Raw genomic sequence first — 16,994 nt, forward strand, 5'->3', positions numbered from 1 at the left:
CATAGGAAAAGTTCAAAAGAACAGAAGCAACATGGTTTGGGTTTCCTTTGGCAGATCAGCTGAAGGTCAGCTTGTTTCTTAGAAAAAGGAACATCTGTTGAACTAATATTCATCTAACAGGTGAGCATATTCTAAACACAAAAGATGTGTATGTTTTAACCAGCAGGTATTTGGATTACCGTCAAGTCTGAAGATTTGTACTAAATGTCAAATAATAAAATATCAGCTTGCAGTGCTTCCAGGACGGTGACAAGGCAGCGAAGAATGAAGAGATGCACAAAGAATGTTCCTTCTAAGTATTTAGTATAAAAAACAAAAAATTAAACATCTCCTTAACATTCACAGAAAGAATGCAAACCCAGAAATTTATGATAAACAACCCAACAACCTGAAGTGAGTTGTTTGCTTGAAACAGTGAAAAAGGGAGAAATATTCAACATGTCTACATTCATGAAACAAATGTCTTTACACTTACTGCTAAATCTAGGACATAAAAAATAACTACATGACCTCCATTTAGTTTGTCAGAAACGGTACCTAGTCAGCAGCAGGTGGTGTCACAAACATGTCATGAAGAATATTGATGTTATTGAGAAACTTGAGTTCTGGCATGTTCTTCCTGTCTGTGAATAATACTGCTGTTAGTTCAATGGAGAAATACAAAGAAAATCTTCCCTTACCTTCTGAATGTTAAATATAAAAAGAAAAACGTGGGAGGAAAACGTCCCCTTTCATTCACAGAATGAATATTAAATAATAAAATTCACAATGAAGGCCAGACGCCTCGCACTGATTAATGTACAAGTGTGTATATGTGTAACAGTGATACCTGACACACAATCTGGCCTCTGCTGAGTTCATTTCAATTCAGCCTCTTTATCTTGAAGCACGACTCGGCTGCACATTAGGCCTTTGATTGGCCTGAAATACTCAGTGGGCATTACTGAATAAACGATGGAATGATGAAGGCTGATCCAAACCATATGGGCGTAGAGCGGTAGAAGGTATTCTGGGGGATTCTTACACAGATCCTCAGGTTTACACTCAACCATCAGAGGAGAGCGTATAATACTATCCAGAGCTTTTCAGTATCTACAGTCAATGAAGCAGAAACAGCTTTACGTGCTAACTGAGTGTAGTGGCTCTTTGAATATGGAGTGTAAAAACAACACTGCAGGAGCGAACCGTTCCACCGCTGTCAGAGATCTTAGCGTTTGGCTCTCTTGGAAGGGGGCTCCTCTGATTTCTGTCCTCCCCGCGTTCGCACCGCAGGAGGGCTGGCCTCCCGTTTACGGCCCCCCTTCACTGCTGCTGCCGCCTGGCTCCTCGTCCCGCTGCAGGAGGGAAACAAGGCGCAAGTGTCGGTCCGTTTGTCTATGTGTCATGTTAACGCTCGTTAGTTAGTTATTTGTGAAGTAAAGTAATTTGAGTAAAGTTATTTGTGAAAAGTGTTGCAATAACCCGTACATGCACCAAGACTGGAGCTGGTCTAAGGAACCCTTAGATTAAAAACACACACACACACACACACACACACAAACACAAAAACAAAAACTGTGCCAGAGACAAAAACGACATAAAAAAAAAAAAAGACTTCAGGAATTGTAGACCTTAAAACAAATATCTCACACACAACAATAACAAAAACAACAGTATTTTCACATAATAGTCGCAATGAATTAATCGGTCTCTTTTCTTTAAAATGTACAAACTGAGGAGGTATGTTTGTATTTGAGGGACTTGACAAGAAGCCATTCTCAAACAACTTTAATTCACTTTTAAACAGCATGATGTTGAAGTTTAAAAGATGTGAATTAAGATTTATCATAGACTTCTGTGGAAGTTAGTAAATAATCCTTCATTTCAATCTATTTGCCACCAATTGGTTACGACATCAGTGAATAAGAGACAGGTGATTTTTGAGTTTGTTGTGTTAAAAATGTGTTTTTAAAAAAAGCACACAATTAGCTACTTTGTATTGAGGCATCATCTGTATTATATATTTTAAAAGCTGGTTGTAATGTTATGCTTAAAGATGTAAACAAAGGTTTACACACAGTTGACAGTCTTGAGTTGCGAAAGACTTATTATTCTGTGATGGAATCATTGAACACATGGATCTTTGTCACTAAAAACAATCAAACATTTTGGTTCCTTTATAAATTTATTACAGGTCTTCTGGGCCTCACTAAAGTTTGCTGAAGATCACATGGACAAAGAAAAAACCTTCTGGAGGACAATTTTTGTAGTCAGATGAAACAAAAATTTGTCTATTTGGCCACAATGACCAGAAATATGTTCAGAGGAGAGTCAATGAGGACTTTAACCCTAAGAACACCCAACTTACTGTCAAGCATGGGAGTGGCAGTATTATGCTCGGGGGCTTTTTTGTTGCCAGTGGAAATTGATAATGAAGAAGGAGGATTATCGCCACATTCAGAAAAAAATAAAATCATCAGCCAGGAGGTTGGGTCTTGGACACAGTCAGGTGTTCCAACAAGATGATGAGCCTAAACACATCAAAAATGGGGCCTCCCCAAAGTCCTAACAAGAACTTAGACAATCAAGAACCTGTGGCCTTTGCCACAGAATAGTCAGTGCCAGAAAGAAAACAGATTTAGTTGGACTGCACCAATTCTGTCAAGAGGAGTCGTCAAAGATACAACCTAAAGCTTGAGGACAGCTTCTAAAATGGCCAAAAGACATTTAACCATATATTAGCACGGCTGTATGTATATTTGTGACCCAGCAGATTTTGTCATATTTCCAGAAGATCTATAATAAATCTATTAAAGAACCAAAATGCACGATTGTTTTTTGTGACAAAGGCACGTGTTTAATTGATTCCATCATAGAAAGAGGGCTTATAGGAGTCATTGGAAACTCAAGACTGTCATGTTATACATGGTCTTTACGAGTGTACATAAGCTTTTGTTCACAACTGTATGGTCCAGAACTGTAACAATAAGTTGCCTAATGGATTTTTTAATCACCTGAAAACAATCTATTACACAATTCAGAAAATTATTAATAGTAATTAATTGCTGTTATTTATTTCTCCAGCAAAAATGCTTTAAATGCCAAATTTATTTTTAATGTAGAAAAATATAATAATTTATCATCATTTAAACTTGCTTTGAATTTTTCTGCCTATCTAAGGACCAGATACTTCTGTTTCCTATAAAATACACTGAACATTAGATGCAGTGAACTCCTTAAATTCAGGATGAATATGACATTATAAATCGATTATATGTTGCAGTCCTAAAGCAACTGTTTAATATACTTTCCTTTTAAAACAGCTGAGGCTGTGCAAAAGATTTATTTTTATTTTGAGAACTAATAATTGAAAAACATCTTGAAATTCCGGGAAAACTTTTGGTCAAATGTTTTCTTTCACAGAGCAGCGACCCAGCAGTCAGTTTTGGTCGGATTCCCCTTTAAGCTCGCTATTTCTGCTGAAACTCAATGAGACAAACTCACCGTGTGCCAGCTGTGGTCTCCTCTTTACCGTTCTGTCGACTTGCCCGGGTGGATGGTTTACTTGGCTTATTCCTGAGGAGCAGTAAAAACAAATATGAAACAACAGTTGTTGCTGTAGTACTAAATCCTCCCGGCTCTCATTTAATATGATGTGACAGCGACGATGCCTTGTGGGCGCTTCAGAGTGCAAACATTCAGCACTAACACAATCATTCATCACCAATAAAAAAGGATAATAATTCAACAAATTCATAAATCTGTTACATTTTATTGCTGGGTTTCAAATATGAATTGTTTGATCCTCTCTGGAGGTTTTTTTGAAATGTGTCTCATCATGTTTTGTTGTAAATCTTATCAACTAACAATAGCACTTGTTCACACTTAAACCATTAGATAAGAATTAATACCTTTCAGCCTCCAGGCGAGATGCTGACCGTGTCGTAGCTCTGGTTGCAGTTTCTTTTCCCTCCTCTTCCTTCTCACCATCCTCCTCCTCCTCTTCATCATCATTCTGCTCACTTTCTTTCTCGTCTGCTTTTTTGTCTTTTTTATCTACAGGTAAGATATAAGGTTGCAGGCACCAAAGGTTTAAAACCTAAAGTCTATCAGGCTGTTTTCCTAAAAATGCTCAGTCGGAGATGTGCAATTCTTTGATGTAAAAAAAAACTCTTAAAAGAAAAATCTTAGAAGTACAATTAAAATCAAGTTTTAGGTTTTCTTGCCTGAATCGTCTCCAGCTGCTGCCTTTGATGGTCGTCCCCTCCGACCTGGTCTCTTTGGAGTGGTCTCCTGGTCGTCTTGCTGTTGTTCTTCCTCAGCCTGGAGAGACAACGATGACTATTTAAGTCTTTAAGTCTGCTAGAAACTACCCAGACAATAGCGATGGTAGGATAAAGGAATGTATGCAGTTATTTACAACAGTGATTTATTAATTTAATTTCCCAACATACATCATCTGGCTTCATCTCGCTGCTGCTGTCCTCTTTTACATCATCATGAGCATCTGGCTGGCTCACAGAGGGGGAACAGTCTGAAAATAGATCAAGAGATAGCGAGACTACAATGATTAAGGGAACTCCTCTCAATTCAGAAAATGTTATTGTAAAGTTTTCTCTCTACATTTGCAAGTATTTAAGCAGGCCTCATGTTTCTAAGATGCGACACCTCTGTGGGAATTACACACTTACACAGATGATTTTTTTCTTTTCAGATAAAATGTCTCAAGTGTCTGTGCTTTCTTACCGCTGTCTTTGTCAGGCTGTTGCTCGCTTTGATCCTCCCCACTGTTGTCTTTCATCTCCTCCTGAGCCTGGGTTTCCTGCAGGATAAAACACATCAAAACACACAAATAACAGTTTAGATGAAGGCAGCTAAAGCAAAGTGAATATAAACTGGTGAGGAACAACTGCAGACCATGACAGTAAAGTAGCATTTGATCTACAAAGACAACACATCTCACCTCCACAGATTCTTCATTTTCCTCTGACCTCTTTCTCTTCACTGCTGGTTTACCTGGAATTTAAATCCAGTTTAAAATGTATTCCATCATAGTTTTGTTTGTGTTTTTGTGATTTCTGTTTATCTGTTTGTCTGTTTCCTTGTTTTGTTTTTTTCTTCTCCTCTTTTATTTTGTCATTTTTATACATATGTGAAAAAAATCAATAAAAATACTGTTTTAAAAAATGATAATAAAATAAATAAATATATTTATTCCATCATCTGTTTTTTTTTTTTTTTATACACAGATCAGAGAGGAAATGTTTAGTCAGCTTAACTCAGACCAAAGCAGCCAGACTTCCATTAAGCCAACAAATTACTAATTCATCCTATTTTACAGGTTGTTAACAGCGATGACAGCAAAATAAAACTTGTTTGACTCACAACATCTTGCTATGAAATGCACAAATTAGCACTTGAGGTTTGGCTCACTTATTCTTCGAGCTGGTAATGCATGCTGCAGTAGACATGCAGCCCCACCTTTATTTACAGTTCAATTGAGCGTATTTTTCATTTCTAGTGCATCTGTACACAAATACAAAGATACTGGGATTCTTGTTCTGTATACTCACGTGTGTCAGTCGTCTCTTTGGGGCTTCCTGGACCTTCACTGACCTCTGGAGCAAGGTTTACCTCACTTGTCTTTGGTTCACTTTCCTCTTCAGTATTCTAAAAATGGAAAGCATGGTGAGAAAACTCTAAATATATGGCATTAGTAAATGTACTCCATAGTTATGTAGACCAGATTGTTCACGATTGTCAGGTGGCAGATTCAGTCAGTCATCATGAAGTAAAAGCTTTGGTGCTAACAATGTCACAACCAGAAAAACAACTGCAGGATATGATGCAGTCTTCTTAACATACCTCTTCTTTCTCCACTAGGTTCAGTGATGATGGTTCATCAGTGCTGTCCTCGACCTTATTCTCATCTTTGTTCTGATTATCTGATGTTAAAAACAAAATAATAACAACATCAAAGAAAAGAGACTTAATTCTTCTGCAGCGCCTTGGTCTGTACTCAGCAGCATTTGTTAACGTGGCAAATTCACCAACACCGTAACATTGTGAAAAAATATTCTATTTGAACTTTTTAGTATTGCTGTAGCATCCAGGTCTTTGACGTTGTAGCACTGTGTTCAAACAGATTACCAAAAAATTGGGTGTTCTTTGCAGACAACCTCAACAACCAACATGGTATATTATGTATAAACAGTAGGCAAACCTGTCTGAATTATATTCCTTAACAGTTCTTGTTCCTTGATCACTGGAGGATATAATTTGTTTTCAAAAATCACATGAATATGGCCAAGAGCAAGCTGGTCTGTTCTTATCATTTCAGTATAAAATAAGTTCAAATAATTTAACATTCTGCAAATGCTAGGCTTTAATGTTCAAAATGAATTTGGGCTAATAGGTTAGATTTCAGTTGGACAAAATACAAACAGTGTAGCAAGATATCTGGAAATGTTTGAAAATGAAGACAATTTCATTCCTGCCCTGATAAAATTCCTAATAATGAACTGGTTGACGAACGGCACTAACCATGACAAAAAGTATTTGTAAACTATTCAGAAAACCGAGTACACAGCAGGTATTTGAGAACAAAACTATTACCCACCTCTACATTATAGAACCAGGCAATTCAAATGATTTTCATGAAGTAATTGAACTGATTGAACTCACAATCTTTTAACATATTAACAACAAACATTTAGTAAATTTAAAATGGACAACCTACCAGCTGCGGCTTCTTTGGCTGCAGCTCCTGAAGGTCTTCCCCTGCAGCTCGAAGTCTCCTCTGTCTTCTCTGGTTCTTTTCCTTGGTCCTTTTCTGGCTCGTCTGTGGTTCTGGATGATCGTCCCCTGCGAGGTGTTTTGGCTTCCACAACCTCCTGAACGTAAAAAGTCAATAAGCAAATCTCTGTTGACTTAAACTGATACCAAAATAGAAACATGCACTTGCAAAATATGTGTTTTCCAAGAACTGTTACATTCCCACTGTTCTCACAAGTTTCAAAAGACAAAACAAGAACGCAGGTGACACCAAATTTCAAGTGACATGAATAATTTGTGATAAAGACTTTATTTACCTCAGCAGACAGCTGCTCTTTACTTTCCTTTTCATCCTCCTCCTCATCACCTGATGTGTTAAATATGAAACTTGTGTTAAAATATAAATTAGCACATGATTTGATTAGATTGCTAGGACCTATCAAAACCCACACCAAAGCAGTTATTCATAGGCTGCAGGAGGAAAACTCTTCAGTAAACACTTCAGCTAAATGGTTTATATGTTGTTTACAAATTGCATCGAGTTACTATTAACACTTTCAACACAATCAGTAGTTACCCAACACCTCAGCTAACTGATTAATACTGATTTTAAACTTTTTCTAAATCTGACTGTTACAAGGGATGCAAGGTGGCTCGGTGGTTAGCACCGTCGCCTCGCAACAAGAAGGTCGCCAGTTCTGCGTGGAGTTTGCATGTTCTGCCCCGTGCAGCGTGGGTTTTCTCTGGGTTCTCCGGCTTCCTCCCACAAGGTCCAAAAACATGTTGAGGTTAATTGGTGATTCTAAATTGTCCGTAGGTGTGAATGTGAGTGTGCTTGGTTGTCTGTCTCTAAGTGTAGCCCTGTGATAGACTGGTGACCTGTCCAGGGTGTCCCCTGCCTTCGCTCTATGTCAGCTGGGATAGGCTTCAGCCCCCCGCGACCCTAGTGAGGATTAAGCGGTGTATAGATAATGGATGGATGGATGGATGACTGCTACAAAGTTGGACAGACACATTTCTTTGAATCTTTAAATTGGGTGCATAAATAAATCCCAGCTACTGTACCAGATTCTTTCACTGCTGCTACTTTCTGGCTGGACAGCTTTCGTTTCCGTCGTCCTCTTCTGTCCGTTTTCTCTTCCTACAAAACGATAAAGTGTTAGCATACAGGACAATATCAACAGACATGCTTTTCTTGTTGCATATTTTATTAATTTCTTTTTCCCGTTTCAAACAAACAGTTGGGAGTTACCTTTTCTGACATGTCTGAGCCCTTCTCATCTTCTTGGCTGTCTGTGCTGGAGACGTTACCTGAAAAGTAGCAATAACTGAAATTAACTGCAAAAATACCAACGTCAACGTATACTGGCAACATTAAAATCAGTATTCAGTTTTGGTTTCAACTTCTTGAATTTGTAGGAAGCTCTTTATGACACGTGCATCAAGGAAACTTGATACGATTACGCAACAAACTGTGAAAACAATCCTCTATACACATCACTCCTGACTCTGACAGGAAAGCCCAAAATCAAGAAATGTTAATAATTAAAAACAAAAAGCACCTGACTCACTGATTTGTTTGATCAGTTTAGACTCTGGTTTAATTTCTCCGACGTCCTCCGTCTTTTCTGGAACATTAGTTTCCATCTAAACAAAATGGATACACAGATCAACAAATGACCACATGTTCAGTATGTAAACCAGAGAGGCAGATCAGAATAAATGGCTAAAGAGCAGTGGCTTGTTGGTGAGCATGACGAAAGGCTGAACGCTTACAGTCTGTGGATCACCAGTTTCTTCCTCCACTGTGTTACTCTCAGCTTCACCTAGTGGTGAGAAAGGGCAAGGTTAAAAGCAGATTCAGTGTAATTTTACTGTCTGTGTTTGTAAAGCCGAAAGACTTACTGTTATTGATGTTCGTCTTTGCTTGGTCCTCCTCCGCTGCTGCCTCCTCTACTCCCTCCTCTGCCTGTTATTCAAAATGAGATGACTGAGTTTCAGAGATAAACACACAAAAAGAAACAAAAATGAAAGAAACAGAATAGTTAAAACTTCTTTCAGTGCACCATGAATCACAACTCACCTCGAGGCTTGTCTTTGTGACTTCATCATCTGGCTCTGTTTGCTCTTAATGACAAAAGGCAGAGTTAGTGGCCAGTAAAAGAAAACTGCAGCACTCCTTTCAGCAACAACACTTTTCAGAGCTCACCTTGCTCCCCGGTGCATTCTGAAACTTCCTGAGTGGTGTCAGGAACGACATCCACCTCTGTGGTTCTGTTGATCTCTTCTGTTTCAGACACAACAGCAACAGCAGCTGAAAAAAACATGTGAAGCAGAAAAGTAGCCAAGTTTAAGCACAAGATAAATCATAAAGCAAAAGTAGTAAACATTACAAAACAAGAGCATTTGGAATTTATCATATGTGAAAAGTTTAGGAAGCTTCTACCGTCAGCTGATGTTGCCGCTTTCTCATCTGACAGTAGTTCAAGACGAATTTCTGCACTTGTAGCTTCCTCCTCATTTGAAGGAGTCTGACAATTAGTTGTTGTTGTTGTTGTTGTTGTAGCATCGTCCTCCTGTGATGGCGGCAGAACAATAATTTTCAGCTGAAGAATACCACCTCAGAAAATGTCACTCTAAAGGAATAGGTTGATTCTCCATTTAAACACATTTTAATATACAAGAAGACTAGGGATTGGTAAACAGCCTAAAATGACAAAACAAAATCTAAATATGGGCATTATTTCCTTGTAAAACGTATTTACCTGTGGAGCAAGCGTCTCAGAAGCTTCAACCTCTGATGTGTCCGTTTGTCTCTCCGAGTCATCAGGCTTTTCTATAAGAAGATGAATATTGTGTTGTCTTGTTTTTAGATATAAATAAATTCTGACAAACTTACAGAGACATTAACAAACATTCTTCTAAGTTTTCACAAACCTGCCGTGATTGGATTTTCATCAGAAAGCTCAACCATTTGTAGAGATGCATCTGGTTCTGGCTCTGTGGCAGTGAGCTCCGTTTCTATTTGCGCTTCCACTGGAGGAAGCTGCACCTCCTCCTCCTCCTCAGCTGTAGTGGTTTCCATCGGCTGTGGAGTGGGCAGATTCACCACTGATTCTTCTCGTGTGTCTTGGCAGACTAAGCTAGAGGACACCGTGCTGTCAGGATCCATGGAGAGCAGTGTCAGAGCTGCCTCTTTCATCTTCATATCAGCATCCTGAATCGCCATCTCAGGTGCCGTATCCTCTGGAATGCTCTCAGCTGGAAGTCGAGCCTCTGCTGACGTACAGACGTCCATTAGAGTCAGCAGGGCGTCGGCATCAGCCGGCACAGCCGGCATCTCGCTGAGCCGGGACTCTGTCTCACCTTCGGGTGGCTCAGGGGTAATGTCACTTAAAGCGTCGCAGGTGTCATCTGAGAATGAGGTGGTGACGGTGGTGGTGACAGGTTCAGAGTCGGTGCTCACGTCTTGGAGAAGAGGTTGTTTCTTTAGCGGCTCTTCTGTCTCAACACTCATAGGGGAAACTGAAGACTTTGAAGATTTATCTGACTTATCCATTTTGTCTTCTCTTGGTGCTTTCTTCTCTTCTTGGCTATCATCTTTCTTTTCTGAAAATTTGTCCTTCTTTTCCAGTTTTTTCTTTGCACTTTTACCATCTGATTTTTCATGTGGGAGTTCTTCAGAGACCTTTCGCTGTTCTTTTACATTTCCCTCTTTTTTCTTCTCCTTTGTTGTTTCTGGTTTACTGGTACATACACCACCTGCACTTTTCACTTCTAGACTCTGACCTTTCTTATCTATCTTTGCTAGCACAGGTGTCTTTACCTCCTCTTTGGATTTTGATTTTGATTTCTCGATGACTTTTCCTTTTTCGGTCACCTTAATCCGTTTTGGATCTTTGTCACTTTCGGAGTTTGACTTGTTCAACTTCTGGCTGTCTTGATCTGCTTTAGTCTTTTCCTTCTCACTGTCTTTACTATCTGTTTTAGACTTTGGTTTGTCTCCTGGCCTGTCCTCAGTGTGACTCTTTGACCTTTTTAAGACTTCCTTGGAGTGTTTATCTTTCTTCTTGCTGCTGTCTGACCCAGGCTCCATGTCAGACCGATCTTCAGAGGAGCCTGCAGTTTCTGGGCGAAGCAGCGGCTTAAAATCACTTTTGACTGAAGTTTTCTCACCTTTGGACTTTTCCTTTTCTTTGATTTTTTCTTTGTCTTTTTCCCTATTTTTGTCCTTGTCTGCTTTGACAGTCTCCACAGATGCAGCCTTCGCCTTCTTGGCATCTTTAGAACCTCCCTCTTCAGCAACACCTTCAGACACAGACATCTTTGTTTCTCTTGTGCTTCCTGGGATCTTCTTCTCGCTTTTGATCTTTGGCTTCTTCTCACCTTTCTCTTCAGAGGATACTTTACCAGCAGTGCCTTCCCTCTGCTGAGATTCATCCGACTGATGTTCAGATTTTTTTTCCTGCTTTTGTTTGAGTTTGGCACGCTCATCAGACAAGCTGCGTTCTTTCTCTTTGCGTTCTTTAGAATGAAGTTCTTTTCGGGAGAGACGATCAAATTTCCCAACCGATCGTTGTCTGAGAGCCTCTTGGGAGCCTTGCTCCAGCTCCAGGATAAAGGAGTGTGTCCGACTTTTGTCAATCAACTTCTTTGTGTCGCTGGAATCTTCTGAGATGCTTCCACTCATTCTTCTGTGTCTCTCATCAGAAGATGCAGATTCTGACAAATTTCTCATCAGTTTAGGTTGGAGGGTCTTTGATGTGGCAGATTTCATTTCCTGATTTCAAAGTAACAAAAATAAACAAACAAAAAAATGTGTTACAACTCAACAAAACGTGGGCAAATCTCAAATCTGTTATATTCTTGGTGGCTTTCACATACTGCTTTCTTGAACATGTCTCCTGTATCTCCTTTCCTCTTGCTTGAAACATCTCCCTCTTTCCTGAAAGATGAAGTTGACACGATTTTATACAGTGTACAAAAATATCTAAACATTTGGTCAGAAATTGCTGCATGAAGTTGTGTCTCAGCTTTTGACGGCACACCTCGAGTCTAGTTTCCTCTTCCTGCTGAGAGCCATTTTTTTCTCCAGAACTTTCCTTTCTTTGCGGGCCTCTTTAGCTCTTGGGCCCTCCAGGCCTGCAGAGTCACCGCTCTTTTGTTTTTTGTGATCTGTGTGGGACATTAGGGCTGGTCAGTGATGCAGTACATAGAAGATGGAACAATGAGAACATAAAGCACAACAAAACAAACTGGACATGACACACTGCAACAGTTTTGTGATGTGAAGCATCTGCATATTATATACTCATTCCTATAGTTTTTACATCATGCAACCCAGAAATGTTGTAAGTACTCTATTATGCTAAAATATCTACAGATTTTAAATAATTGTGATGTTCCTAAACAGATCAAGTACAAAGACTAAACACAAAATCCCTATATTACATGATTATATGTAAATTTGCATTAGTGTAATCATTATTGGTGGCTGGATTCTGCCAAAATATCACATAACATGTAGTATCCAGCGGGGCAAGGAACATGAAGATAAACAGTAGAGGAGCCAAAAATAAAGAAATACTGAAGCTAAATTCAAGCCACAACTGTAAAAGCACTTGGTAGCAGACACATGATAGACAGAAAAAAACCTTGTTCTTCAGCCTGCACTGCTTTCTGTTTGCGCTTCTCTTCCATTCGCTCTCTGTTCTGTTGTCTCTTGAGAAGCCGTTCCTCTTTGTCCTTTGCCTATGACAACAGTTTGTTAGGTTATTTTAATGTGCAGGATGACACATATCATCTATTAAGATCAATATCTATGTATTTTTAAAGTTCATAATATTTTGATTTTGCTCAAAACAGATTCAAATCTCTGCTGATGCTATAGATACAATATGATCACACTCACCGCGGATCTGCGACGTTCCTCCACAGTGATCTCATCATCCGAGTCGCTATAGTAACGGGAATAGAGGAAGGGTTTGTGAACGTAGGCCTTGCGGCGAGGTTTGCGCTCTTTATCTTCATCCCCTGTGTCTCCACCGGTGTGCTTCTTTTCTGCTCTGTCACCTTCATCTGGGGGGAAAAAAACAAGTACACACAACAAAATCCCAAATAAACTTCAATATCCAGTGTACATTTTAAAACTACTCCCAACATATCTGTGGTTAGTTTTAAAATTACAAATGGCTGTCAAAAACATATGCAGGAATAGAAAGTTGACGTTTTCAGAGACCATCTGTTGGAAGTTCCCCCTCCTCAGAAGAATCAGACAGCAGCTCCTCATCTTCACTCTCCTCCCCAAACGACGACAGGTCGCTGGTGTGGACAGAGCTCACTGTGATGTCGCTCAGGCCTTCCAGGTCAGAGTCCTCCAAAGAGTATTCTGCAGGGCAAAGGCATATGAGGTTATAAATTATTTATAAAACAAATGTATGAAATTTAGCACTGGGAGGATGAGGAGGGGGGTGGGGGAGGAAGTAAAAGGTGCTGCTACCCATCCCATTACAACCACCGTTCTCACACAAACACAACCCTGTTTATGTCTTTTATACATATACTCTGGTTTTGTGTTAAAATAATTCATATAAATTGTTATTTAAGAAAAGGCAAGACTACAGAAACAGTGAGGACAATTTAGAATCACCAATTAACCTCAACATGTTTTTGGACCTTGTGGGAGGAAGCCGGAGAACCTGGAGAGAACCCACGCTGCACGGGGACAACATGCAGACTCCACGCAGAAAGATCCCGGTACCCTCACCGGGACGCGAACCGGCGAGCAATGCTGCTCTAACCATAAAAACACACACAGAGGATACAGCAGCTCACCTTCTTTTATCCTCTCTCTGGCTTTCTGCCTGGCCTGGCTTGTAGATTTCAGCATGTCATCATCCTGCTTCTCTTCTGAGGGTTTTCCAGTGATTTTACTTGCAGGTTTGTCTTTCTCCTCCTCAGTCGGCTCTTGAGCTCCCAACTCTTCCTCCTCCATTTTCACCTCCTCTATTAACCCCTCTTTGCCCAGATCCACTTGCTCCTGTGCATCCTCTGTCTTTAACTCTAAGGCCTGAACTTCTGTTGCCAGTTTTGCTTCCTCCGTCTCTTCTGGTGGCTTTCCGTCATGGTGACTGTCATCGTCCTCAACAAGACTCATGTCCTGCTCGCTGTCTTCCATCAGCTGCATTGGGTCATCTGAAGCTTGGTTTTTACGTCCTTTTTCGGTTGCTGAGCTGGCTCTGACGCTAGCCTCCTGGTTGAGAGACGTTATAGTGTCCAGGATGGACATGGCATCGCTGGCCGTAGCGGTAGTTGGAGTTGACGATGAAGCTATGAACATATGAACATGTGATGAAGCGTGAATAAAGCTATGTTCAACCACTTGGAAGACATGAGTATTCACTTTGGTTCTGACAGTTAGATGAGACAGCAAATAAATATGGCTCTCAAAATGTGAAACAATTCCATGAACTTGGAATAGCTATACTGTATTGTACACAGTTTTCATTTTGGAGACACCTAAACAAGGCGTGGCTGTAATCTGCAGTTCAGACATCAGCCACAAGCTGTCACCTGTATCATGACCTCGTTATGAACAGGGAAAAAAATTCTCTCCTTCATAAGTCAAAGTCTAAAAAAAGCAAACAAATGTGAATGTTGTGTACCTGGCTCAGGAATGCTGCTGTCTGGTTTCATCTCCATTGGAGGAAGAGGGACCGGTGGCTCCTCGGAGCAGCTGCCAGGGGACAGAAACTCACGGACCACCCTCTCCACCTGTGGCCTGAAGATATGGTTGATTTTGGGATCCACCACCTGGGCCACAATCCTGTCCACTCCCTGCTCCAGCATCCCAGACCTAAGAGACGCAGTTTGTCGTAAGACTGGGTAACGTTCACATACAGCTGGTTATAGAAAGAAAAGAGATGAGAGGAGAGGAAGAGGTACAGAAGGCGGAGGAAAGATAGTGCTTCTCCCTTACTGCAGGACGAGCTGCCTGATGTTGTTCCTCAGCTGGTTTTTGTTCAAATGAGGGCTCCATGTGTGATTAGAGAGGTGATTGGAGACAAAGTTGTCCACTCGTTGTTTTAGGTTCAAGTAAGCTGGCTGAAAAAGATTTTAAAAAATGTTTCCATTACAAATAGCCATGCTCATAAAAACAACACTATGAAAAGTAAAAAAAAAAAAAAGAGAGAGAAAAAGTAAAGGTCTACATTGGTGTTATGCCAGAAACCACAGCCTACCTTGATATTTTCAGTTAACCCTCCTATTATCGTTGGGGTCAATTTGACCACATTCAATGTTTGACATCTCTGAACAAGTCACTGACATATTTTTTCAGTTTTATTTAAAGGGCTATTTACACATAAACTTGGGTAATCAATTTTAATTATGGTATTTCCAGGAGGTTTAAATAGCTGGGGTCAAACTGAACCCAAGGATAAAAGATGTCAGTAAATTTGAAGGTAACAGGAAGGTTAATAAGCCAATCATTTATTACAAAAACAGGATATTTGCATGTTTAGGGATGTTACATTTAAGATCTTAGAGTCTGGATATTTTATAGATCTCACGTCTTGTTTGTGCACAACCCAACAGATATTCAGTTCACTGCCGTAGAGGAGTAAAGAAACCAGAAAATATAAAAGATAAGAGAGCTACGACAGTTTTGCCTTTTTTATATTTAATTATTACTCAAACCAATTAAGTCGTTATGTTTAACAGTCGACAATTAACGGTTCAGCTTTAATGCAACCAACTAAAAAGTAATAGTGCAACTAACTTCAACATCACTTATCCGTATTTATCTGAACGAAAAGTTACATTTTGGCGTTATGCTTTAGTCGCTAAAAGCGAGAGAAACTGACTAACATGTTCACTCAGAGTGGACGACATTTTGGAGCCACGCAGTAAAATAACGAACCAGTTAATTACTGGATGTGTTTATGTTGGGTTTAGCTTCAGTGGCCAAAATGAAACACCACCGTCAAAACTTCTACAAAAATACAGACAAAGTAGAGCAGCTAGTTCCCTCAGCTAAACTGTACACATTAATATCACACAGTGGTTTTATTTACACGTTAACTGTGGTTAAATATGATATTTTAGCTGACGATAGTAGTGAAGATGCTTACCTTTGTGTCAACGTCTGCCAGACAGTCTCTCCTGAACTGGTCGAACAGACCCTGAGTTTTTAAATGGCTGACGATCATGGAGACCAGCTGCGGGTCTCCCGGTGGTAAACCGGCCATGTCCCACTGTAGTCTGAAGAGATTTCACAGATTAGAAGCGATAAAACATCAGGTTGAGTCCAAATTAGGCGCAGCGGTCTTCTGTTGTGATCTGTGAAGTTCGAAGCAGGTCTGACCCGGAAATAATGTTCGCTCTGAACAGGAAGCGGTTTTAAAGAGAGGGAGTCTCATCAAAATAAAAGCTTCCAACTTGAAGACAAAACATAAAGTTAAACATTACTCATATTCACAACATAAACATATAAGTCGCATTTATGTGTGTTCCGGCTCATGTGGCTTTGAATCGTCAGTTTTATTTTAGAAATCCAATTCTGAATGTATTTATTGTCACAGCAAGCTCTGCATACAATGAAATTAGGTTTGATACCCCTCGTAGTGCACACTGTAAATAAAAAATAAATAAAAATAAAAATCTGTAAATACGTGCAAATCTGGCAGTAAGGTAGATTTTTAAAAATATGTTTTTAAAAAGTGGAATACTGTCACGTTAAAAAACTTAATAAAAAAAACAGTATAAATTACTGAAATTAGGATAAATAATGTTGTTTTTACTTATTTAAACACAGCACAAAAAAAGCGTCATTTTATGTTTCAACGTTTTTTGTTTAGTTTTTTAAATGCATTTATTTTATTATTTCCATTTATAAAATTCCTGTTTTTATGTGGACATTGTTCAGTTTTGGCCTGTATTTATGTTAACTCAATTTTTTGTTATTCTTTCAGTTATATGTCAGAAAAATATTTACTTATTTATTATTTACAATGTAGGGGAAACTCAACTATTACAATAATAATTTACATACATACATATATATATATAAACACTAAATATAAAGCTAACAGCAGAGATAAAGCACTGTAGGTAACATGAATGGATTGCCCAGGCTCATCTGCAATATTGCACCATATTGTAATATTGCATCTGAGTTAGCCTGTAATAGGTACCAACATTAAATATGGTATTGTACAGAAGTGACGAACAGATATTGAGGA

The 16,994-nt window shown here is 39.4% G+C and overlaps 1 protein-coding gene across 1 annotated transcript; it reads right to left on the bottom strand.

Moving 5' to 3' along the window:
• Positions 1-286: 286 nt before the first annotated feature.
• Positions 287-16,109, bottom strand: bod1l1 (biorientation of chromosomes in cell division 1-like 1). The gene is made up of 30 exons (XM_008295254.1): positions 15,885-16,109; positions 14,732-14,856; positions 14,418-14,608; positions 13,588-14,082; positions 12,992-13,141; positions 12,665-12,831; positions 12,408-12,504; positions 11,802-11,928; positions 11,638-11,698; positions 9,691-11,533; positions 9,519-9,589; positions 9,200-9,329; positions 8,963-9,067; positions 8,837-8,880; positions 8,659-8,722; positions 8,530-8,579; positions 8,325-8,400; positions 8,006-8,064; positions 7,819-7,894; positions 7,071-7,120; positions 6,719-6,872; positions 5,845-5,924; positions 5,553-5,649; positions 4,943-4,995; positions 4,726-4,801; positions 4,434-4,513; positions 4,206-4,302; positions 3,891-4,035; positions 3,484-3,555; positions 287-1,334 (listed from the first exon to the last, which is right to left on the bottom strand). The coding sequence occupies exons 1-30, from the start codon at positions 15,999-16,001 to the stop codon at positions 1,208-1,210; spliced, it is 5,079 nt and encodes a 1,692-aa protein (XP_008293476.1). The 5' UTR covers positions 16,002-16,109; the 3' UTR covers positions 287-1,207.
• Positions 16,110-16,994: the final 885 nt, after the last annotated feature.

This window comes from Stegastes partitus, unplaced genomic scaffold (assembly GCF_000690725.1).
Source record: "Stegastes partitus isolate 25-593 unplaced genomic scaffold, Stegastes_partitus-1.0.2 Scaffold22, whole genome shotgun sequence".
NCBI classification, from domain to species: Eukaryota; Metazoa; Chordata; class Actinopteri; family Pomacentridae; genus Stegastes; species Stegastes partitus.